General features: G+C 49.7%; 5 protein-coding genes across 5 annotated transcripts; 1 reads left to right on the top strand and 4 right to left on the bottom strand.

Moving 5' to 3' along the window:
* Positions 1 to 217: 217 nt before the first annotated feature.
* PV07_12100 (uncharacterized protein) lies at positions 218 to 2,250 on the bottom strand (the record flags this gene model as incomplete). The annotated part of the gene is made up of 3 exons (XM_016399593.1): positions 218 to 344; positions 399 to 1,540; positions 1,591 to 2,250. The coding sequence occupies 3 exons, from the start codon at positions 2,248 to 2,250 to the stop codon at positions 218 to 220; spliced, it is 1,929 nt and encodes a 642-aa protein (XP_016242405.1).
* A 793-nt stretch (positions 2,251 to 3,043) lies between these two features.
* PV07_12099 (uncharacterized protein) lies at positions 3,044 to 5,731 on the bottom strand (the record flags this gene model as incomplete). The annotated part of the gene is made up of 6 exons (XM_016399592.1): positions 5,677 to 5,731; positions 5,585 to 5,597; positions 4,527 to 5,526; positions 3,451 to 4,473; positions 3,302 to 3,382; positions 3,044 to 3,209 (listed from the first exon to the last, which is right to left on the bottom strand). Exons 3-6 carry the CDS (start codon positions 4,574 to 4,576, stop codon positions 3,044 to 3,046), a joined length of 1,320 nt encoding a protein of 439 aa, XP_016242404.1. The 5' UTR covers positions 4,577 to 5,526; positions 5,585 to 5,597; positions 5,677 to 5,731.
* Positions 5,732 to 12,017: 6,286 nt separating this feature from the next.
* Positions 12,018 to 14,599, bottom strand: PV07_12098 (uncharacterized protein; the record flags this gene model as incomplete). Its single annotated transcript, XM_016399591.1, has 4 exons — positions 14,347 to 14,599; positions 14,065 to 14,279; positions 13,492 to 14,012; positions 12,018 to 13,442 (listed from the first exon to the last, which is right to left on the bottom strand). Exons 1-4 carry the CDS (start codon positions 14,511 to 14,513, stop codon positions 12,018 to 12,020), a joined length of 2,328 nt encoding a protein of 775 aa, XP_016242403.1. The 5' UTR covers positions 14,514 to 14,599.
* A 552-nt stretch (positions 14,600 to 15,151) lies between these two features.
* On the top strand, positions 15,152 to 17,044 carry PV07_12097 (uncharacterized protein; the record flags this gene model as incomplete). The annotated part of the gene is made up of 5 exons (XM_016399590.1): positions 15,152 to 15,244; positions 15,324 to 15,461; positions 15,516 to 15,950; positions 16,017 to 16,438; positions 16,492 to 17,044. The coding sequence occupies 5 exons, from the start codon at positions 15,152 to 15,154 to the stop codon at positions 17,042 to 17,044; spliced, it is 1,641 nt and encodes a 546-aa protein (XP_016242402.1).
* A 509-nt stretch (positions 17,045 to 17,553) lies between these two features.
* On the bottom strand, positions 17,554 to 19,288 carry PV07_12096 (uncharacterized protein; the record flags this gene model as incomplete). The annotated part of the gene is made up of 3 exons (XM_016399589.1): positions 17,554 to 18,277; positions 18,329 to 18,435; positions 18,482 to 19,288. 3 exons carry the CDS (start codon positions 19,286 to 19,288, stop codon positions 17,554 to 17,556), a joined length of 1,638 nt encoding a protein of 545 aa, XP_016242401.1.
* Between the last annotated feature and the right edge of the window lie 5,436 nt (positions 19,289 to 24,724).

Below are 24,724 nucleotides of genomic sequence, written 5' to 3'. Positions count from 1 at the left end.
TGTCTATCCCTGACGCCTGCAGTGCCACATGGTCTTTTGTCTGCTCGGATTCGGAAACAAACATGGGATGCATCAGTCATAATCATCCGTCAGGTGACAAAACACCCAAATCGTAAATCAAGATCAAAATTCAAGCAATTATCGCCACGCCATTCCCAGCCTGGCGGCAGAATGCCGTGGATGGGAAGGAGCTCAAGGGTGGCGCTGGACTGAAACTTCAAACTTGTCCCATCGACACCATCTTTTTCCGAAGATAATTTTTGTACTCTCCAATCGACCCGTCCCATCGTCGGACAGTCTTGTTTTCGCACACCATGATGTCCTTGGCGATCTTGTCAAGTAGTCTGTGGGAAAAGTCAGCCTGTTCGTCGATCACAACTGGTAGGGGTTAGGCATACCTGAAATCGTGAGAGACAACCACGACACCCCCAGAAAAAGCATTGATGGCGTCAGCCAAAGAATCAATCGTAGGAATATCAAGACCATTGGTAGGTTCGTCAAGCAGGAGCATGTTGGGACCCTCGATGGCCAAGAGAGCAAAGACCACTCGAGATCTTTGGCCTTCGGACAGTGTGCCCATCAGGGCCGTCTGCGCGTCCCCGGAAAGACCATAACGACCAAGTTGTTGACGCCAATATTGGTAATCCTGGGATGTGGACGAGTACTTGTCTCGGACGAAGTCGAGTGCTGACTTGGTCAAGTCGAGTTGGTCGGCCGAGTGCTGCGAATAGAGTCCGAGTTTCAAGTGGGTGTGCCTGCTAACTGAGCCCCCCGTCGGTGAGAGTTTACCCGTCATGATGCGCAGCAAGGTCGATTTCCCAACACCATTGGGCCCCACAAGGGCCATTCTGCTGTCCATATCCACACCTAGATCTAGGTGCTCGTAGAGATTGTCTTCGGGCTTCCCAGAGTAGCTGAATGTGACATCGTCAAAAGAAAGAACTGGAGGAGGGAGTTTTTCGACATCGGCAAATCTGAACGTGAACACTCGATCCTGAACGACAGGTTGGATGAATCCATCGGCCTCCATCTTGTCCAAGATCTTTTGCCTTGATTTGGCTTGACGGACTAGATTTGCATATGTACCAGCGGAAGCAATAAACTTCTTGATATGAGCAATTTCTTCCTGCTGCTTGAGGTATGCCTTCTGTTGGTTGGTCTCCTGTTCTGTGCGGGTCTTGATGTAAGAGTCGTAGTTGCCACCGTAGTAGAGTAATTTCTTTTGTCGCATATCAATCATGGTTGTGCAGACTCCATTCAGGAAATCCATCGAGTGTGAAACCAGGATCAAAGTCTTGTCCCACTTTTTAAGGTACTCCTCCAACCACACGCAAGCTTCGAGGTCAAGATGGGCTGTGGGGTCGTCGAGAAGGAGGAGGGACGGCTTGACGAAGAGAGCCCTGGCGAGCGCTACCCGCATTCTCCAACCACCGGACATATCTTTGGTCTTTTTATGGATGGTTTTCTTGTTGAAACCCAAGCCGGTAAGGATAAGGGAGGCTCGAACTTCGAACGTGCTTGGGTCCATTGCTTCCGAGCGCTGGCGTCTATTAGCACACGTATATCCAAGGTGCGGTTCTGGGATCTTACCTCATAGATCTCAAGGAGTGTGGGACTCTCGGGGCCTTCCTTTTCCAAGATCTCCTCGGCTAGGTCATCCAGTCGTTTGACTTCCTTCTCAGCTTCCTTGATGACCCACTCAAGGGCCCCCATGTCAGTGGGAGGAGCGCCCTCGTTCAGCAGGTAGATGTCAACGTGCTCTGGAAAGGGGAATTCTCTCTTGTCGATAGCCTTTAGGAGGGTGGATTTGCCACATCCGTTCTCTCCAAGAAGGCCATATCTTCGGCCAAAGTTGACTTCGATGGTGGAATCCGTGATAAGCACCTTGCCATGGAACACCAGAGAGGCTGAAGTAATCTTGACATCCCGACTTGCTTCTTGGGAGGCTAGGACACCGGTCGTGACCCGATCAGACAGACCGTGTTTGTCCATCTGTTCAGTCAGTTTCTTCACCTTGTCCATCTTGTCGGCGCTCGTGGCGGGTGCATCCTCTTCGTCCTCGTCGAGCATAGGAGGATCGTCATCCCCGGCAACTGACGAGGCTTTCGAACCATTTGTCGAGGGGTTCTTGGAATTTGCCTTGGAGGACAGCCTGGAGGCTACGGTCTTTTTCTCGGGCTTTTCACCCTTCTCGGCGGCCTTCTCAGCCTTTTTAGCCAGGCGGGCGGCTTTCGAGGCGGATACAGGCATTGTGAAGTAGTTTGCGTGGAAAACTTGATCGTAACGCAGCCTCAGCGTTAAGGGAAAGGCTTTTCGGTGGGGGTGGAAATTTATCAACACCCGACAAGTTGAAGACGGCGTCTAGGTTGGAGCCTGGTTCGTAGAAGATTAGAAAGCACGTGGAGGATGCTGGACTTGGGTCATACAGTCCAGGCAAAAAGAGCAATAAAGAAAGGAAAAGGACACAAAGATGCCTTTCAAACTTGTGGAGGGGTTTTGTTGGTAAGGTTGAGAGGCGCATGGTAGAAAATTTGGGCCGCAGTTGTCGCCCCGCCAATCACACTTCCATCCAAGTGCGCAAAACACGTCATACTTGCCAAGACCGCCGCCTCCGAGTTTCGTCGTTTCTGGGCATCAGGAGATTCGACTTTCTTTTCTCTTTCGCCCAGTCGAGCTGATCTTCTGTTGCTTCTTCGGCCGAGAAGGCTGAAAACCCAGCCATGTCGATGAATGCCACAGACAGTGTACCTGATTCGGATCAGAAAAGGGCGAATACCGCACTATTCCGCAGAGGGTCCAGCAGGAGTTGCGATGCATGCCTGCTCGATCGGATTGTATCTTTGATGGTCTGTCTGAAGGGCTTGATACACTCAAGTTCTTCTCATTCACATTATATCATCTATGTTTCCCAACCACTTTGTTCAACCTGCCTCGACAATCAAAAGAGTGACATCAGTGGGAACAATTGTCTTGAGGAAGGCGTTTGCCCGCTATACTTTTCGAAGCATCTCATCTTGAACATGGCGACATTCATTCGTCAACATTACCACTTTCTCCATCCCCCCTTGCTCCAGCCTGTAGTTGAAGCGGTCTCAGTTGAATAATCTCCGCCATATCCCCCTCCAATCGTCGACCATTGGGTGACCGTGGCGCAGATTGAGGTAGCCCCCGGTCCACCGTTGGTACATTTCTCCGTGGTGGTGACGGTGCTATAGGTTGCTGTTAGCCTTATCGAACCTGGCGACGCCGAATCGGAGCAACACATCCAAGGGCGATGGAACTTTAGCGAGGGAACACTTACGTGGTAGGTCCAGCGGTCACAGTAGGTCCTGTGACAGTGACGGTCTGGGCTGGGCCGACGTTGGTGCATTTTTCAGTTGTCCTGGTAATAATGTTAGCCTGCGGCGACGACGCCTGTGCAAATAGTGCTTCCAAGGAGATGAGACTTACGTTGGTCCAGGAACGGTGACTGTCTGCCCAGGGCCACAAGGCTGGGACACGGTGGTAGTCACTGTGGACGGAGGTCCATTTGGTATTGTGAGAGTACTAGTGACAGTGGATGTGACTGTCTGCCCCGGGCCGATCTCGGTAGTGGTGACTGTTTGCGTCTGAACAGGGCCTGGGACTGTCGAAATGACTGTAGTGGTCGAAGCTGGACCTTGAACGGTAGAAACGACAGTCGTAGTCTCGGCCGGGCCGCGAACTGTAGAAACAACGGTCGTGGTTTGTCCTGGAGCCTGAACGGTCGAAACAACAGTAGTGGTCTGTACTGGACCGGGAACTGTAGAGACAACGGTAGTAGTTGCTCCAGGCCCGGGAATTGTGGAAACGATGGTGGTAGTTTCGGTAATGGTCCGGGCCGGGATGACAACAGTGGTCGTTGAGACTCCGCTACCAACCGTCGTTGTCGATATCAGTGTGCTAATCACGGTCGAAGTGGCACAGGGACCGACAGGGGAGCTGGGTGGCGGGCAGGTTGGACAGCTTGCCGGGCTAGTCACGGTGACGGTGGTGGTGCTTCCAGGAGAGGGCGGAGGGCAGTCTATCCCGGAAGTCACTGTGACAGTTGCTGGTCCGCTACACGGCTGGGTTGGAGCGCAGCTGGAGCCAACAGTGACGGTGGATGGCGGCACAGTTGGACAGGAGTTTCCTGGGCCAACTGGCGTGGTGGGTGGGCATTGACCTCCAGTCGTCACCGTAATTGTGGAGGGAGGCAAATTCGAGCAGCCGGTGACTCCGCCCACTGGTGTGGTTCCGGGACAAGTGCTCACAGTGATCGTAGATGGAGGCGGGAGAGCTGGACAAGAGCTTGGACCCCCGGGCAGTGTAACGGTCAAGGTAGTCGTAGGTCCAGCGGAACATCCACCAACAGGTGTGCTGCCAACTCCGGAGCCGTAATCCCAGCCAGAGGACGTACCCCAACCAGTCGAAGAGTCGCCACGAGGGAGTACCGGGTTGGCGACAGCAAAGATGCTAGATATTCCTTCGTCAGTAAGCTTCAGATGTGGCAGCGGACCGGGCTGTACCTCAAGGCAGAGCTTGCAAGAAAAGCCGATTGCACTAGACCACGATACATGATTGATGAGATTCGGGAAGCCTTGACGCCTTTTCCAATGCTGTCTGAAACGAGTGAAAGACGGACGGAATCCTGTCGAGGTGCTTGGTGAGCATTGTGTTGGAAATTCGCTGATATTTATACCTGTGCGAAGACTCAAGTGCTTAGGTACCAAAAGCAGGGCCACCCTGAATTTTCTGACTCTGTGTAGCACGCTCTGCGTTTATGGACGGCCAAAAAAAGGAACATTCCACAGCATCGATAGCCGGCCGGCCAGCATCGAGTACATATGCCATTAAATCTCGGGCCAATATTATGCAAGCGAGTGTAGAAAAAGCAAGGAACGTGGTTGAAAGTGAGATTGAATTGCTCGAAATGTCGCGATATCTCGCCAGAAATGTTCACTTGAACCGTTGAAATACCGTCATCGCAGTTGTGGCTCGAATTTGGCGGTGTTCACACCAGGTTGCACCGCATAGTCAGGTAGGGACCGGTATATGCAGTGTCAGCCGGTGCTCTGTTCGGAAATGGCAGAGACTCAGTGTGCTTTCCGAAAGTACCATAGCGGTCTCGATGTCGCTTTCTTTCAAGGCCCGACGCTGCACAAGACTGGCGATCATGGGTTCTGGTACGCATTGAGAAGTCCCGATTGCATCCCAGTACCTGTTCGAAAAGACGGGGAGTACTAACCATGGCTCGTCATTGCAGTGAAGACGGATACTTGCTTCTGCTTTCCAGAACAGGTTCAGCCCATGCAGTTGACACTACCTATTGCTGTCATGACGAAGAGCCCACAGCTTTGAGAACAGACAGAGAGTAAGTAGGAGACAAGTTCTGGTCTCGAACATTGTTGCCCGTCCGTGTAATTTCAGATCCCTGCTCATGCAGCCGACTCCGCCACGAACTGTACGAATGAATTTGTTCATTCGGTTAAAACGCTATGGCATGAAGAGAGCGAAGAGAGTTTGGATCTTTTCACATCAGTTCAGCCAGTAACTGGATGATCAGTGAGAGCGGCTGTGCACATACAGACAATTGTTGGCTGATGCAAGATTCCGAGACCAGTCAGAATATCACGATCCAGTGGCTGGGCCGAATGGCATCGGTGGTCTCAGTCGTACCTGATTGTTCAATCTCATAGGCTTTGTTTCGGACCGAGCACTGAAGAGATCGATTGTCTCAGTGCTATGAGCGTCCGCTCCCCGACCAAACCAAAGAACTTCGAAATGCTTGATGGATTGATGCAGTATTCGCCGTGACCTTGTGATATTCAGGCAGTCTTGTTTCCTAGTGCCCCACGGCGGCAAACCCCCAAGCAAATCATTCTCAAGGGATCCGTGTAACCGAGACGGCGGTCAAGGTCCAGATTGAGTGGTACCACTCCACGGACTCACCTATTGTGGGTGTGCCCTACTCTTTGGGCTTGATTCGCGTTCGCGGAATGATGAAGGCTGGCATAACCCGGCGCAGATGAAGACCATCAGCTCTCGTACACTAGATGGGTCTGGGCCGTAGTAGCACGCTGGTCTAGGCTATCGCTCATTCGTTCTGATGAGGCTTCGAAAATTCGATGGCAGATGGCATTCATGGACAAACAACCCGCACTAACCTCATGAGTCATGACAGCTCGCGTACCTCGTTGGCCTCAACCACAGACAAATGCACCAAAATATCTGCTTGGAAAGGGCTGAGGAATGTCTGCAGAGAGCATAGTACCAAGCGGTGCCCGACGCAGACAGCCATTAGCTCCAGAGGTACGACCTGCAACCTCATGTAAGCATAACAACAGCTGCTTGGGTCTCACGTAGCACACCCCTTTGGATTCCTGGCTTCATGCAAGGAAGGGTCTCTCGGAAACACCACACCAATAAGAACAACGTTGGGTTTTAATGATAGCCAGCTACAATGGCACTGTACTCGGTATGTACCTGTACTCTGTACACTCTAAACCGCTCATGTCGGCTGTGATTCGCTGAAGATCTTGGCTCCCTAAACTCCAACTGTGTTGCTGCCAGCCCTCCACTCAAACCTTCATCCAACACACCCAAATGTGCGTAATGGATTGTGAGTATTGCAGGAAAGATCCATAGCATCGCCATTGCCAACTGTTGCCGAGGTTGTGGGATATGTATAGCTATTGTGGAGGGCCAGTATCAATCAGCGATGATCCAGACCGTCCAGAAGTGCTTGTCTGGGGTATGACCTGGATCGAATTAACTCCAGCCACGGACACCATCCTCCGCCGCGGGATTTGATACCCGGACCAAGTTTGTCACTCCACGGCCTCCATTCAAATATGTCTCCCAGCAAGCTGTTGGAGCCAACACTTGAAGAGCGTGGCCTCCCCGAAAGATTGTCGACTACTTTGCAATGGATATTGGCCGGAGCAACCAGCAGCCCTGCTGCATTGCGGCACGTGTCCCACACGTACCCTATCCAGCCGGGTTCATACTTTTTCCCAACGAAAGCCTCGTCACATTATTCTCGTGCAAAGATACGATGAGATGTTTACTCTTTTGTAGAGTGCGGACCCGCGTGGGTTCTCGTTTTACAACTGCTACTGCTGCACATCGACGGTGATATTTCTGCGTCCAGCCCATGCTTCTATTACTCCCACTATTTTCTCGCCCGGGTAGCACAACTTTGCTCCAACCGACGCACTGGCGTGTATAATTATTTATGATGCGTCATGCACGCCCCAGCTTTAGAAGTAGTCGTTCAGGAATCCATCACCTCTTGGACAAGTTTCTCGGCTTTGGAGAGATATCTTGGCTTGTCCTTTTATGGGATGTGTTCAACCTTGGTAGATGATTCTTCACTCTTCATGTGGATCTGCACAGGCTCGTCACGCATCACCTCGTCGAGGACTTCTGCGCGATAATGAGACTGCTTGAAGCGCTGGTGAATCTGTTCTTCACGGGTGTCTGTGAGGACGATACCATCTCCGAAAATTTCAGCGACATCCTCAAGGGCTAGGCCTTTGGTCTAGGTCATAGTTAGTTACTTTCCTAGCGACGGCGGGACAGAAATACAGACCTCCGGGAAGAAGAACCAGATGATGACGACGTTCATAGCGGTCAGAATACAGAAGACGAGATAATATTTCCATCCAATATTGTTGAATGCAGTGGGCGCGGCACTGTGTGTAACGAGTTAGCCAGGCTGAGGTACGCGGCTTGTTCTTTTAGACTTACCTAGTGAAAACAATGACGGCCATGAACAAGCCAGAACATGAGATTCCAATACCACGCGCACGCAGAGGATTGGGGAAGATCTCTGTGGCGTAGATATATGTGCTAGCGTCAATGGTCCAGCCGTAAAATCCGATATGGAGGAAGAGGAAGAACACGGCAGCTTTGGCGGCAGCGGCCGAGCCAGTTTGTTGATAAACAGCAACCGTAGCGCACTCGCCAGCAAGTGCGATAACATCTCCAGAGAACCCGAAAACTGGTATGGTCAGCCAGGGACGAGGCATTCCAGATCAGAGTACCCACGTAGCATTCGAACTCTCCCAAAGTAATCAATGACTGCTGCGTTGAAAGCATTGCCAAGAAGGCAAACTGTTATCCAGCCGCATTGAATGAGAAGTTGGTTCACAACGCTGAAGCCGAGATTTCTGTATAGGAAGGGGCCATAGTCTACCATGTGCGTTAGCATGTAACAATTTGTCATGGCGAGACTTACTTACTATTGATAACAATTGTCCCGGTGCATTGACCCGCAACCATGGTCAACCAGCCGATCCAGCACCTCTTGCGCAGGGCCGGCCTCGTGAAGAATTCCTTCAATGGGACATGGTCTTTCATCTCTTCAATCACTTGAGAATGGAGTAGATGAAACTCCTCCGTAATAGCATGCTCGTCGTTGTGAGGTCCAGACTCAGTCCGGCACGCCTTGAACGCCTTGAGGGCGTCGTCGGGGCGGTTCTTTGTTAACACTAGGTGATGGTCAGCCAAGAACTAGCCAAAATGTGGAGTTGAGACAACTTACACCAACGTGGAGACTCGGGAATCAGCAGCACACCGCCAGCAAGGAGGAGAGGCCATAATGCGCCGATTGCCAGCGGCATTCTCCATTGGGTGCCACTTGCGCTGACGAAATAAAAGCCAAAGCCGATCCAGCTAGCAGCAACATAGCCGGTAGCGATGCCTGTCCCATGCATGCCCACGAGGAGACCACGAATCTTTGGAGGGGAAATCTCGCTCTGGTACAGTGGAACGAGACTCACCAGGGCTCCGACAGAGAAGCCGGTGATCAACCTGGCAATGATGAACATGGCAATGTGCACGCTCCCAGCTGCAAGACCATTGCCAATAATCGATGTGAAAGAGGCGAACATGATGGCCTTTTTGCGACCCCATTTGTCGGGAATCCAGAAGCAAGAGATACAACCAAACAGTCCTCCAACAGAGAAGAGACCGTTTATAGCTCCCAGAAGATCGGCCGCGTTTGATCTTGTATCAAGCTCAAAATAGGACAAGAAAGTGGGCTGGCCAGTGGTCGTGGCGATGATGCTGGATCCGTAGCCATAGGTGATACTTCCTAGGCCGACAAATAGAACAATCTGCCCGATGCGTTAGCTACTGTTTAAATCGCATGAATTGTCTGGATTATTACCCCAAACTGTACTAAGGAAATCATGTTGGTCGGTAGGTAACTTCCTCTCTTGACAATACTTGAAGGCAGTAGTTCGAGTTGTAGCGGAGGAAGAGCCCCAGCGGAGGAGTCGTTATTCACTGATATACATACCTGTACGTCCCTAATTTTCCCCCACGCATTAGTTCCCCCGTTCCCTCGGGACTCGGGTAAGATTAGCTTTGACAACTAGGAGTACTCCAAAAGCCAAGTCCTGGGCAAGCGAGAGAGGCAATAGGGGGCTCTAGTTAGCTATCACACCACAACAGTTCTTCGCAGGCCTCTTCTGGAAGGCCAGAGGTATACGGTCTGTTTGACATTCAGTATCAACGTTGAGAAGAATTTCCAGTAGGGATCTGTCTGGACGAAAAGAGGAAGTAACCCAGAGTAACAGACAGAGGCAGCGTAACACAAGAACATTTGGGAGACTAAACGACATGATTCGTCACCCCGTGCGACAGGCTCTCTGCCAAGTTAATGCGGGGTGCAGATGTACCGGGACAGACCGAAACATCCCCATGGGACAAAGGGAAGTAGTCTGGGGTTAATTAGCACCAAAACGTGGGTGAACGTGGTCTGGGCCTCGATAGCCTACTCCGATTTTCTCCAAGTCACTTGGAAGGCCAGAGCAGTGGGAATCCCCCACTGAAGTTCGACCAAAACTCCATAAAGGAGCTGCTTCAGAAACTCTGTCAAATCCCCGCCGGAAAATTCCACATCAAAAAACCCCGTTCTAGTCGAGCAAGGCCTGTGCCGCCTACAATCAAAGCGAGACTACCAATCAGTGTCATAGATGCAGGTGCAAACCATGAAGATGGCTACTTGTTATATGATGATGCAATCTCGAGCCCCTTGAGAACTTGCTGAAATTACCATCGCTAGATCAAGCCCGCTTCCGCTTGTGTTTTAGAGTGGCTGCATCCAGAGGACAGCTTGCGGTCCCGCTCGGACAACGAGGTAATAGTGCATTGCTGAGTGCCTCTGCCTGAAACTTGAAGTTCTTTTCCTTGTCACTCCATTCATGGGACCGCATTGTACGGCTTTCACCCTCCAGTAGAATCTGCAACATCTTTAGACATTCTCCTTCCTTGGATGTCCTGCCCGGTTCTTCAAGGCTTCGTTCATCGCATGAAAAGCATCTTCCCTGTCCGAGTATGTGCTTTTTCTCAGGTATTTCAAAAGATAGGCAAGGAGCCCCGAGAAGAGCTCAAAGTGTTCGAAGTCGGTGCTCATCCCATCCGCACTTGGCTGGAGAATGAAATGATGATATTCTGTGAACAAACCCGGGAGATCAAAGGGACGTGCCCGCCAATGTAAGTGGCATACAGGTGACCAGTTCTTTATGATCGGTTTTGTTCTCCTCACTGGAACACTAAATAGTCTCTGTAACAACCAATCTGTATACATCCTCGCGACCTTTCGAGTTTCGCGGGTTCTTAGTCTGCATATCGAGTCGTCCATTGGCTTTTTCATGGCTTAGCCTCCGTGTATGATTTCCACATGTTGAGATGTACAAGACAACGTACTGCATTGATCGCCAGAAATACTTTGAATGACAGGATTCCACTCTGAGTAATGTTCGAAGTCGGTTAAGATATCCCAGATTTGCTGCGGAGGTGCAGGTAGCCGTAGGCTTGTGTAGATCGATGGCATGTTATTTTTATCCTGAATTAATTCAGCGTCCAATAGCTTTTTACTGTCTGCAAATATGGTAGTGCTACATCTGAAAATTAAGGCATGTTGAGATCTCACAGCCAAGTTTATATCTCGACGATTTTATAGACTGGCGTCTCTCAAATTATTAAGAGTGACCAGTTGATGCTCTCGATGGGGCCCGGCAGGCTCCGGTTAGCCTCTTCCTTCAGAGTCTTTCCGGTACGTCGCGAGGAAAATGAGTTGATACGAAGTATCAAATGATTCTGTCTGGCCCCGGACCGCGCTATGTGTCGTTTGCTTTCGGTCAAGTAGAGCTGTGCACTCGATAGAGCCAACTGAGTACTTTGTAACTTTATCTTAGTGTCGCCTATTTAGAGGTCCCTGGAACCTTCCTTCCGACAAAGCGCTCAACGGAAGATGAGTATACTGAAAGACGGTGGAAGCATTTAGATATATGGAGTACAGGTCAACATCCTGCAATACCTGAGACCTCGCCGCGAAAACCTTAAAAAGAACATACGTAAAGAAGATGAACTTCATCATTGCCTGTCTTCCACGTCTACATGATGAGAGCGGGCTGCGAAACTCTTGACTTGTTCCAGCAACTTTCCAATCAGAGTGAGCCAGACGGCAGACAAGATGAACGGCGTATTGGGCGAGTGGGGTGGGGGGGTGGGGTGAGGAGGTGAGGAGGTGAGGTGGGAGATGTTCCCACTTACTTTGCTGTTTCCTCTCCACTCAACGTCCGTTCATTCGGTAAGAAGGTGACCACTTTGTCCACGGGTTTCCTCAACTTTGTATCTGGTCAGAGCTTCAGCCATAAATTCATGTGCTGTATATATATGCTATTATAGCAGATGCGATATGGCCATCGATTAGAAACATATACACCGCTGACAAGAAGCAGACTTTAACTGGAATCAATAAATCTACGGGGGCTTGAACTGATCTGTAGTGACAGAGTTTCGTTGATATTGGGCACTGGCTGTACAGTTGTCTGTGCACAAACACGCAGAAATAAGCAGGAAACCTTTGAATAATTCAAGCTACAATTGTGAGCCGTTTCAGAAAACCGTTGTTATCTATATCCATTGAACATTTCTACCCTTTCAGATTCTGAAGCTGCCGATCCTCAGGAGCCATAGAAATCTGGTGGATTAACGGAATTGAGCTATGAAGCGAGGTCATCTAGGCTATCAAAATCCACCATTAGCTGAAACATAGCCTCTAGGTCTGGATTCTCCGCAAGAAAAATACCATCGCAACAGCCCCAATGAACCTTTGATAGATCAAACATCGTGTCATTCGCTTGCTCCCCGGATGATGGTGTTCTCGTCCTACAAGGACCGTCTCGTGGCGAGTAAGGAGTAGGCAATGACGAATCAGTTTGGATAGGATGGTGGCTGTTGATATTGCCGGTCTCCCACTTGGCCTCAGCCTCATCAGACCGCGCTTTTCGAAGTTGGTACTGGAAGCCTTTATAACTGACCCCGGAAACTCTCATGTTCTGTCCGGTTAACACGTTGATACTTGCCCTCCTCATCAGGTCAGCGGCAAACCTGATCACCAAATCAACTCCCACGTAGAGATCTTGCATTTCCTCCAACACTTTCAAACAATAAAATATTGATTCCAAACATATTTCCAGACTCTGACCCTCTTGGTATTGTATATGCTTTATGTGGGTGATGAGTATCGGCAATTCTAACGTAGCAGCAGTGGGAGGCAGAGAAGAACTCAAATGGAATTTGTGGATGTGGTAGTTGATTTTTGCCATCTCCGAGGTTGCTTCTTCGACTCTCAGTCGGGATTGTTCTCGAACGTCCTCTCTCACATTCATACTTCCGGCATCGGGCTTGCCCAGACACACCTGTGGCCGATGGAGCGCCGAGAGGGCCCCGCAAAAGCAGACGTGGAGGAAAGCTTGATGAGCCATCACAACTGTAGAAAATCCAACAAAATCTTTTGACTTGGGAGGTTGAAAGATGGCTGATGCAGGCCTATTGTTGAGCCACCGTTGCAGAGACTGGTTACACGCCTTAACCAGCTCTAATTTCCCTGGCTCAGACTTGGGATATAGTATTGCCGTAGTCCGCCCTGTCGGATCCTCTGTGGATTGATCGAAATCGTCGCTGGGCAAAATGGAATAGTGCAAGTCGATTACCACCCCTATTTGGACACAAAGCTGTGCCATTGTAATGCACATTTCCGCAAGGCTTCGCTGACATTGTGGCTCTATGAGATGGTGTCGAAGGTCGCCTCCTGCGCTATTCTCGAGCTCAAAGTCGTCCAGCGCCAGTAATGGAGTGTTGAAATCGCTGTCTTTGATCCTCAGTGGCCGAGACATTCCAAGCGCAAGCATACGGTCTCTCATATAACACGACCACCATATTCTTTTCAAAAGGTGTTTCTCCAGAGAAGGATTTGAGAAGGTTTGTTTCCGGTGGAGTCCTATTGTGAGAGCTAGGGATATCGCAATGCCCAGAAAATGCCAGCCTCCTTTACTGTCGCCTGGTGTTTCATTCCAGAAGCTCAAGAGAAGGGTGGCTTGAATGACCGCGATGCGGCTTTCTTCCACATCGAGTTCATAGAGTAACTGTGGCACAATCAGAACGAGTCCACATGCACTGATTCCTATGACCTACTCTCACTCTCTCATAGAAGACCTTTCTTGCAGCTCTTCTCGCCTTGAACCCAGCTTTCTGCAGATACTGTATGTCGACAAACGTAGCACCAATAAATATCACAGCCTGCAAGACCAAAATGCTGATCCTCGGCATTCCAGGGCGCCAATGACCGCATGTACAGTTTAACAAAACCTGCGGGTCCAAAAGAGGCATGAACCAATGGAAATACTGGAAATAGCTTTGAATAATCGCATCGACAGACTCCATTCGAGGAATTTCCAGGGCGCCTTTCCTGAAAAGATAGTTGATATCATCCGAAGTCAGCCGTGGAGAAAGTGGCTTCACAAATCCCGGGAATCGGTCGTAGTTTGCTACAGTTGAAATGGAGGTCATCGTCTCAGAGCTCGAGGTATCCAGAGCGCTCGAAGCATCGTTTGCCATGGAAACACAATCGATGAGCGAAGCATACGTCAGCTCGTGATGCATATTGTGTAGCAACTCAAAACTTTTTGAAGCCGTTAGCGATGGCATTATCGTTTCTATCGCTCTTGTCAGCTTTTGTTGCCTATAGCAAGCTGATACTCAACTCACGAGGTCTGGAAGACGGATGCTGATTGAAGGTTCTCTCAGCATTGTATTCATGACTTGCTCCGAACTCTGTCAACCATTGATCGGTGTGTCTCCTATCCGGAATGCGACAACCAGAATCAACAACAGTGGTTACGTTGTCGGCAGACTCCCCGAATGGACGTTGAATCTCTGGTGTTGCTAGGACGTTGCTTGTAGATTTGATCTTTTGTGGCCTCCTGCAGAGAATGTATTCAGTAATTGCCGCTACCACACAACATCCCGAGGAGGGAATTTGTATCGTACCGGCCCCTTCTACTCTTCTGAACATGGCAGCTCACACTGTCGGTGAGACAATTGCTGCATGGTGGACCTTGCTCCTCAACATTGCATTTAACCTTGCGTGCTCTGCAGTTCAAGCAGGCCCTTCCGGCCCTCCTCGAGAATGACCACCGTTTATTCGACTCGGTCATTCTCCCACGCTCTTCAGCTGCGCAGGGTGTATAGCTGACGAAGGGTCGAGCATAGTCCCATTCCACATCCAGGCACAAGGTCGTTCCTCCTGAATGTTGCTGATGATCCTGGAATGCTCAAACTCTGGGGAATGGGATTCGCCACTGTCGCCAAGTTCCTAACGACACCAGGTGATTTCCGGTGTGCCTAACCCCGCAACCGTCGGGATCAGGCTACAGAACTCCGAGACACCTCGCTGCTTGGTGCTAGGGCTTGTCGCTTGGTCGAGAATGGTAAAAGCCGAAGCAGCCTCGGCCTGTTTTAGTAGCCGAATGGATTGGGCAGCCTGACATGACGCTTGGCTGGCCTAAGTTTTACTCGGCAGCCAATTGCGTGTGAAAAGTAAACTCTCCTGCCCCGATATCAGGTTCAAGACATTCTCAGAGGCTGTACATTGTGGAAAATGGTGGAGAACTTCTCTGTTTCGAAATCTGGGGTGCATGAGAGCCTGGCAATACTAAATTGTCCGAGGCACACCTCTTATACACATTGTTGAGAGCTGGGGCGCTTTTTTTTATGGTGCCCGAGCCGATATAAATGGACATCTGACCATATTTGCAACATCCAAGAACATCTACAACATTTGCGAGAACTCAAGATGCCTTTTCTCGCTGAAGAAAAGGTGGCGATCCCAAATCAAGACATCCTGTCTTGGATGTTCGACAAGCCCAAATTCGACCAAGAAAAACCTGTGAGTGTTCAGCCAAGAGCAAGCCATCTGAAACGTGCAATCAGATTTCACTGACCTCAGTCTCAATGGAACCCTTCAGGTCTATATTGATGCCATTGATCCGTCAAGGTCGATTTCTGCAAGTCAAGCTCGGGTGATGATCCGAAAGCTTGCTGCAGGTTTCCATGCCGCTGGAGTGACGCCGGGGGACTGTGTGTGCGTTCACAGCTTCAACAATGTCTGTTGCTACCGAGGCTCGTTACTTAACTTGGACCCTGGCTGAAATGACCAGATCTACTACCCTATGCTGTTTCTAGGTATCATTGCAGCGGGCGCAATCTTCGCGGGGACCAACCCAGCTTATACCCATTTCGAACTTGCTCACCACTTCAAGACATCGCGCACCATGTTCGTCATCGCCGAGCCTGACTTGTTGCAAGCTGTAGTATCTGCTGCACAGGAATGCGATATACCGCAATCCAGAATCTGGGCCTTCGATAGCCAAAAGGAGCCGATTCCAACTGGATTCGCGTCCTGGAGAGAGCTCCTCAAACACGGGCAGAGGGATTGGATTCGCTTCAACGACGAGCAAGTCTCCAAGAGGACGACAGCAGCGAGACTATTCAGCAGTGGGACTACCGGATTGCCGAAAGCCGCAGCGCTGTCCCATTACAATCTGATCGCTCAACATACGCTGGTCAATGAAACACAGCCGACTCCATACGAGGTTCGTTTTCGATATCATGAAACTACGGAAAGGGTATAGAGACACACTAATATTGTATTGATTTAGCCGCGCCGCTTACTATATCTGCCGCTGTTTCATGCAGCAATGGTTCCAGTGGCCCATGTCACACCTCTCCGATCAGGCGATTTGAGCTACATTCTCCGGCGTTTCGAGATGGAGCCATTCCTCGCTTCCATCCAGCAATATCAGCTTACTGAGATGGTCTTCGTCCCACCTGTCGCTGTTGCTGTCTTGAAGTATCCGCTTCTTCACAAGTATTCTCTCAAATCTATCAAAGTGGTCGTCTGTGGGGCAGGGCCACTGGACAAGGAACACCAAAACGCGCTTCAAGTGATTCTAGGGCCCGAGACGTCTTTCACTCAGGTGTGGGGTATGACGGAGACAAGCTGCGTCGCTTCAAAGTTCTACTATCCCGAGCGGGACGACACTGGCAGTGTTGGGCATATGATGCCGAACTTGGATGTCAAGTAAGACTTTGATTGTGACAATCATGGCCACACCGACTAACTTATGATGCCAGGCTCATAGACGACAACGGAAACGATATTACAACTTTTGATGTTCCTGGAGAACTATGTATTCGAGGCCCAACGATAATATCAGGCTACTTCAATAGTCCGCACGCTACAAAGGACTCGATCGACGAGGAAGGGTACTTCAAAACTGGGGATGTGATGTATTGCGACTCGAAAACAAAGAAATGGTATATCATCGATCGCAAGAAGGAACTGATCAAAGTGAGAGGATTCCAGGTAGCGCCAGCCGAGATCGAGGGGGTCTTGCTTTCACATCCGGAGATATTGGATGCTGCTGTGATTGGCATCAGGAAGCATGACGAAGCTGATGTGGAACTGCCAAAGGCATATATAGTGCGGAAACCCGGATCTGACAATACCGTAATGACGGAAGAGATGGTGAAATCTTTCTGTAGAGAGAGATTGGCAAAGTACAAAGAGCTATCAGGGGGAGTTTCTTTCATTGATGCTATCCCGCGGAATGCAACAGGCAAAGCTCTGAAGCGCATACTGAGGGAAATGGCGAAAGTTGAGAATGGAAATCCAAGCAGGCTTTGAAAGATCTTCTGCGACAGGGATAACATCATTTCAGTGGATGTACATGAAATGGAATTCACGTGAGACAGGTGCCCAATACTTTTGCCAGGTCTAATTTCGTCAATCACTGGATCAGCTCTGTGGTTTGAGGTATGAGCTATAAATATTAGGTAGGATAGCTATATGATGGTTGAGAACGAGAGGGCAGGAGCTCGAGTACCATACACACTTCTCCCTTTTGCGTTCAGCAGCTATTGGTGGCTGGGGGGATACCAAGACATCTATTTGCTTGAAGGCTCGCGGCAATTTTGAGCTATACCAGTTGTTTCAGCTGATCTGCTACTTGAGAACAGGTAGGATTTCTTGTTTTCACAATCTCTCAGAATGCCCCGTCTATACTGCCGCAAATGTTCCAATCACCAATACAAAGGTAGTATCTAGAATTTCGAGCTCAGGCAGCATCGTAGGATTAATGGATAAACTGAGAGAATTATTCAACCCATACCATCTGACATGTCGCGGGTTCAATCTTATTGACTCCGAAAACTTCGTAGAAGACTTTTCAGATGCTTCATACTGGCCTGATCATAGTCCTCATTCTTCTTGAAAAAGGGATTCACAGGAGACGGGTGCCCATTACGCTCCAGGTTGTCAAGTAGAATCTTAGCAAGGAGCCAAAACTGGGCGGCATCTTTCATGAACCCAGCATTTCGCCATCGGTCCTCCGGATTGTCTGGTATTTCCCGTGGTGGAAGCGGCGTACCAAATGCCTCTGCTGTGTTGCTGAGCCCTTGGAGAGTCCAGATTGTTCTCCAATTTCGCAGCCAATTTCGAACCATATGTATTGACTGGATTTGCCAGCACAATGAAGATCGAATCTGGAAAATAATTGAATGGATAGCTGTGAAGTTGGGAAGGTGAGTTTGCTGAAAGACATGGAGAATGATTACCTTACCCATGGCGAAGAACCCGAGATTCAAATAGCCCAGGTGAGTGAAAACCTGCAGTTTTTCCCAATCCATGTCCTTACGACCCAGCTGTTCCACTGCATCTAAAATTGATATCCGGCCGGCACTGGCCGAGGGGTGTGATAGCCAGACTTGCAAATAGCTGAAACACTCCGAAGCCGATGTTGCTTGAAAACAAGCTTCGGGGCATGCGAGATCGGCTTCCAACTCCGAAACAAATACCCTTGGAGGCATGTTATTCATGATGATGAAGCCGCAGTCTAGGACTACCATATAGTTCAAGGTCCTGTAGTCCGGGTTAGTCTGGCTGTGACCGCTGGCAAGGACGCCACACTACCTGATAAGCTCCTCTTTCAGAATAAACTCTTTCCAATTGAAATTGGACTCCGTTAGAGAACCTAGGTCTCCATGAGAGGCGTGGGCGAAACCCAACTCCCTCGCCATCTGCGATTTGTGAATAAGATCCTCTGGAAATGTGAAGGACACCTACCGCAACCACCAGGCCAAATCGGTGTCTTCTGGCTCGTTGTTTTGCAATATAAGCACCTTCCCATGCCTGGAAAAGGCACATAGCGTGTGCGGCTTGAAGACTTCGAAGGCGTCTTTCGAGGCAGGCAGCATTCAAGACTGAAAATGCAGTTGAATCACCAAAATACTCATCGCCAAATACAATTTCTTCCACACCGTCGCAATAGGTCCTGGCAATGGCACGATCGTGCGGAATAGTCGAATAGCTCGCCCCAATTAGAACCATGGCGGCGATTAATGTGCATGGTGTTTCGGATATCTGGAATGTCGACTTGTGGATCACTGGCCAATGTATATACCAAGTAAGCCAGTAAAGATCCACGAAACGACGTATGTTTTCGGGGCAGAAAAATTCCAGGCATTGATTTTCAACTTCGTAGCTCCACTGTAACGTGATATAACTATTTCGTGGCTTGTGTGAAATAGTTTCTCGCAATCTCCCCACGATTTCGTGTGTTAGTGGGGACAAAGGGTCGGTATCCAAGGGGGCATGAACAGTGAGTTCCGAGTCAGCCGAGAGTCCCAAGTCGAGGTAGATGTTACCGTGAGATGATAATAATTGAGGACGTTCAACCGCATCCATCACAATACCACAATCATCCCAAGAGGGTACTTCGGACAGTTTCTCATCACTCAAGCTGCTCTCTCCGTTGTTCAATTCATCGTCTATGCAATCTGTGGAACGAAATATTGTTGCGAAATCTGGTATCGACCAAGATGGACCTAGAGGCGAGTTACTTGTATAAGCCTTCGCGCAGTTGTCATGCATATGGGCAAGGTCTGTGCCATTGGAAACACGCGGGAACAGGTCTGGGTCGAATGATCCTGCCAGCCCGTTTGTTGTTGTGACTCGAAAGAAGAGATCCAGTGAGTTGGGGATAGCTATTTCTGTATATTCTAAGAATAATTCTTGTTCGAAATTTAGGAAGCGAGTGTCTGACGCGAAAACAATAGGCTGTTGCTTGGGTGTGTCGCTGTCGTAGGAATCTCTCCCAATGTCATTGTCTTCGATCCTTTGCAATAGGGTTTCCGAAATATTTTCCTCTTGCGACTGTCGTGGGGAATGAGGAATCCCCTTGCAAATTGCGAGGTGTCGAGTATGGACATCCCTGTGTTGAAAATTGAGTAGGTCAGAGCCAGGTCCCCCCGGGATGACCGCACAAAGCAAGCTAACGGAGCGATATCACTTACTTCCGATTGAAAGTCAATTGGCAGTGGCTACAAACGAATGGTCTTGTCTTCGTATCTTGCGCACAATCAGAAAGAACAACTTCGAACTCTTGCAGGAATAGAGAATCTCAAGACAACCCAGAACAGGTAGTCTTGTGACAGAAATAGGTAATACCTACGGGTGATAAGATGCCGGGTGAGGTGCTCTTTGCGGCTGTACCGTCTTCTGCAAATAGGGCAGGAGTTGGCTCCATTTCTGGCCATACCTTTTGCCTCGGCGTAGGCGACAGCCGAGCAATATTATGGGTGAATGTGAGAAAATGCTGGATACAGCGAGGCGTTACTGCATTGGTGAGCCTGTTTAGTGTAAGAACTGTAGTTATCGGTGATAAAAAGGAGATGATTTGTGAAAAGTCCTCAAGTGTTGAGGAGCAGACGTTACTGAAAGGATGTTGAGTAATCCGCCAAGTATTTCTCCTCCTTGAACTTCCCTCCGCTTCTGCCACCCCCACCCCCGGCTTAGCAATAAAGGAAACACCTACCGGATATAGAAATGTACCCCGTACTTATTTGCTACTGCCATTGGCTCCTACTCCCCAGATATGCCTACCGAGGGCCGTGGTTTGTTGCTTCATCCCACCCCCACCTCCATCTTAGAGCCAACCCAGCGAGGCTGAAATGCGAGAGCAGCTATAAAGAAAGATAACAAGGAGGTATCTGGAGTCTTCAGACAACTACAATCACTTCATACTGAGCTCTCCTTGATACAAGCAAAAATCAACTATGGGTTCCATAGATTATCCCTGCCGCAATAGCGGCATATACTACAACCTACCCCAATTTGATCCTAAGCTGACTGGTCTTACAGCCCTCATAACTGGAGCAAATGGCATTTCCGGGTTTAACACGTTGCTGGCTCTCCTGGACTCACCACAGCGATGGGCTAAAGTGTTTACGTTGTCAAGACGTCCACTTCCCGCTGAAATGATGAATCTTATTCCGGCGGAGCTCCACAACCGAATCCAACACATCTCTTGTGACTTGCAGGCAGAGCCTGAGGCTATTGCCAAGCTGCTGGAATCTGCTGAAGTTCAAGTGGACTACATCTTTTTCTATGCCTACTTGCAACCTCGACCGCCTCCTGGCGCGCGGGCATGGTCCAATCAGCAGGAACTACTTGAGGTCAACTCAGCACTACTTCGCAACTTCCTCGACGCGCTCCCGAAAGCTGGTGTCAAGCCAAAGCGATTTCTCCTCCAGACAGGAGCGAAGAATTACGGCCCTCATATTGGCCGCGCACGAACTCCGAATGTGGAATCCGACCCTCAGCCCCGTCACTTAGGGCCAAACTTCTACTACGCTCAGGAAGATCTATTATTCGAGTACTGTGAGAAGTACAGCGTTGGATGGAACGTAATACGACCTCCCTGGATCATCGGCTCGGCCATGACAGCCCAGATGTGTGCCATGTATCCATTTGCAGTGTATGCTGCAGTAACCGCCGAGCGCGGCCTACCCCTACGCTTTCCGAGCTCTTGGTCATTCTGGCAATCCAATTGCTCTCATTTCGGAACTGCTCGATTGACTGGATATCTCAGCGAATGGGCGATTCTGGAAGACAAGTGCAAGAACCAGGCTTTCAACAGCCAAGACACGAGTCCCATCTCTTGGGATCGCATCTTTGCAGAATACGTGAGATGGTTTGGAGTGGAAAAGGGCGTACTGCCGCCGCCCAACGACGAGTCTGGACTACTTGAGCTAAAGCTGAACGGTGGGAGAGACTGTCCAATGGGGTGAGTCAATCATATGAATCATGATTTATAGGGGCGGCCTTTCTAATATCGAGTCCGTCAGTTACGGTCCTCCCATTGTGGAAAAGCTGTCCTTCACAATCCTCGATTGGGCTCGTGACCCAGAGAATCAGAAGGCATGGGAAACAATCCGCGAGAGGGAACACCTAACGTTTGATCCTTTTGAGGATGTCGAAGGAAACTTCACATTTTCAGACACTGTGTTCATGACCTTTGGACCTTTAAGCATGAACAAGGTAAGTCTTTCCCAAGTAAAACCCAGACGCAAAATACCGGTGACAACTAACAATTTTCACAGGCTCGAAGACTGGGGTGGACTGGATTTGTGGATACCATGGAAAGTGTCTTCGAGATGTACCAAGAGATGCATCAGTTGAAAATGCTACCAAAACTAAAGGTCGATCAAGCTTTGCCGCTGGTATAAGGGTGGGACGGGTGAGCTTCTAAATTGCGGTCGTGGCCGTGTTTAGTATTCATAGTGAACTTGGGAAAATATCTTCATTCTTTAGATATTGTGGATAAGTTAGTTCCTTTTATCTGCTCCTCCAGAAGTCTGAGATTGCTCGTCCAGTTCGACACGACTACGGTGGCCTTCAATCGATCTAAAATGTTAGTCTGACGAACACGAACAGCCGGGGATGTTTAAAGTACGGGGCAGAATGCTCATATCTTCCAAACACTTGATGTTTTCCTCGGTGGCATTCGCTATTTGGGGGATAATCTCCACGACGACTTTTCATATGTCTGTGGCCAGATTCCATTTTTTCCTGGAGCTAGAACTCCTTTTGGGTCCAATGCATTCTTAATCGTCTCATTCAGCCTCATCAAAGCATTTCCATTGAAGCTGTACGTTGCGGCAACTTGATCCATCAACGCAAGATGTGTGCGGTATTCACCCCAACCGCGCTCCGCAGCATCATCCACCAACGTACTGATTAATTTGTGGGCTCGGCGTTTTGAATCTTCATCTTTTCGGTCAAAAACAATACAGACTATGTGGTGCATTTCTCGCATCCCGACGACGAAAGTGCCAATAAAGTCGAAGCCGAATTCCTCGCTTCGGCGGCGTGTGAGTTGGTATTGTGCTGTGGCATCAGCGCCAGAAACCCTTGCAATGGGGGAAAAGAAGAGATGGGCTCCATTCGGTAGCCAGTCGACCCATTTGAGCTCGTCTAGCGAAGGGATGCCTTGCAGTGTGCCGTCTCGGATTTGAAGAACCTTGTTTTCTGGCATGTCTTCGGGGAAGTAGAACTTTGCCCCAGGAATTTGTCCAAAGGAGGCCTTGACAACCTGCCACATGGCTTCTCTTACCGGTGCTGGGCCGTACAAAGCGCCGTAGAAATTCCATCGCCCGAGCTTCAGCCTCCGGGCAATTTTGTCAATTTCAGCGTCAGTCAAGGGCTTCTTCGAGTTAGTGAACGTTTGCTTGTCGCCCATTACAGCAGCATCCAGGAGGACGTGACGAAGAGTGGGAACATTTTGCAGAACCATGCCGACCCTCAAAGGTCGGATTATCTCTATCGCTTGGTGCAAGTCTTCATCCCGTGGGATGGTAATCAGGTAGCTTTGATATCCTCCAGGATTGGTCATAAGCCAGATACCCATCCTATTCCGTTGGAAATGCCACGTGGTCAGTGTCGATGTCTGGTCAATTTGGTAGGAAGGGCCGCTGCAACGATTTTGGTCCGAGCTCGACTTACTTTACGACGATACCAAGAGCCGATTGGGTAAAGATCCCGTCATTGTATGGACTATAGAGTAAGTCAACACAAAGGATCCCATCGAGTCGAGGAGCGCAGCTGGGGAAATGCCAGCATACCCGAAACCATAATTGAAAAGCTGCCAGCAATCGTTACCGGGCTGTGCATGAGGGCCTAGGGAAGAATCTGCACCAGGATTTGGTAGCGCGCCCATTCCAGTGCGAACAAGACTCCCATCTGGCAGGACCACCTCCATCCCACAGTGCATCACTTGGAGGAATAGTCAGCAACAAGCACGATAAAGTCGAACCCGTCAAGCCCGTAATCTTACTGTAATGATCCCCATATGGAGTATATCCCACTCCACGCTCGCAAGTATTACCAAGGACCGATCCACCACCAAGGTCAGGGACATCAATCCAGAGTTTGTCTCTCAGATTGTTATCCACCAAGTAGTCGTGAAGGTCAGAAAATCTAACTCCCGGCTCCACCAGTGCGTATGCGCCCTCCACGTCTACCGTCAAGATTTTATTCATGTGTTGCCCAAGGTCCATGCCGATGCTTCCAGGGACTCTGGGTGCTGCGCCACCATAACCAACATTTCGACCGATGGAAAATGGCCATACTGGGATCTCGAATTCGTTGCATAGACGCATGATTGCTTGGACGTCTGGGACATCTCTAGGCGCAACGACCGCCGAACTGACGAAGTACTCGGCGTCCAGTATGTGAAACATGTCATGCGCTTTGCTAGGGTCCAGGTAGCTCTCTTGAGAAAGGTCCTCAGCTTTTGAGATGATCGTAACGTTTTCCTGTCCAACGATATCTACGAGTCTTGCTGTGAAGGATTTGAAAGTCTGGGAGTTGATTCCTGGTGGAAGAACGAGAGGGTCTCCTGCACGGCCAGGCGCAAGTTCGTTTGGTCGTCGCTGGGCTGATGCTGAGGGAGCTTTAGCATTGCACTTTTCTTGTGGGGATACTTCGGTCTCACCCATGTTGAAACGCTGACTACTTTAAACACCCAGATACTGGCCAAGGCGACAGAGAAGTCCGGAGACGCAGGGACTCCCACCTTGATATACATTTTGGTCAGTGGATGCGAGACAAGAGTGGACCGCCGTCAAGAGAATGGCAGGTCTGGAGCTGGAGGGCGATGAGATGCCACTTTCCTTTGTTAAACGAGCTTCTGAGCAACCTGTGCGGAGTTGTGGGGGTGGATCTCGGTAGTTTTGCTCAGCGAATGGCAGCCCTCGGCTAGGTTCCCCCATCCCCATTACCCCAGGGGGGGCTGCGGCTCGAAGACTGATGCCATTAGCCCGGGGTAAAGAACAGATCCCACATCCGAAAAACTAACACCCACACTTATCCGTCTATCTGTATTATATTACTCTGAGAGGCTGATCTGTCACAATGAGGAATCCTGACCACGCGAAAGGAGGGTTCAGGCCTACCATGCAGCTTCAGCCATAGGGCACACGCAACAAAGCCTACGAATAATCTGAATATGTCGGCCTCTGACTTGAC

Source organism: Cladophialophora immunda (genome assembly GCF_000835495.1).
Source record: "Cladophialophora immunda strain CBS 83496 unplaced genomic scaffold supercont1.8, whole genome shotgun sequence".
Classification (NCBI taxonomy): Eukaryota; Fungi; Ascomycota; class Eurotiomycetes; order Chaetothyriales; family Herpotrichiellaceae; genus Cladophialophora; species Cladophialophora immunda.
The sequence above is the reverse complement of the archived record's forward strand: the minus strand, read 5'-3'. Positions and strand labels throughout refer to the sequence as shown.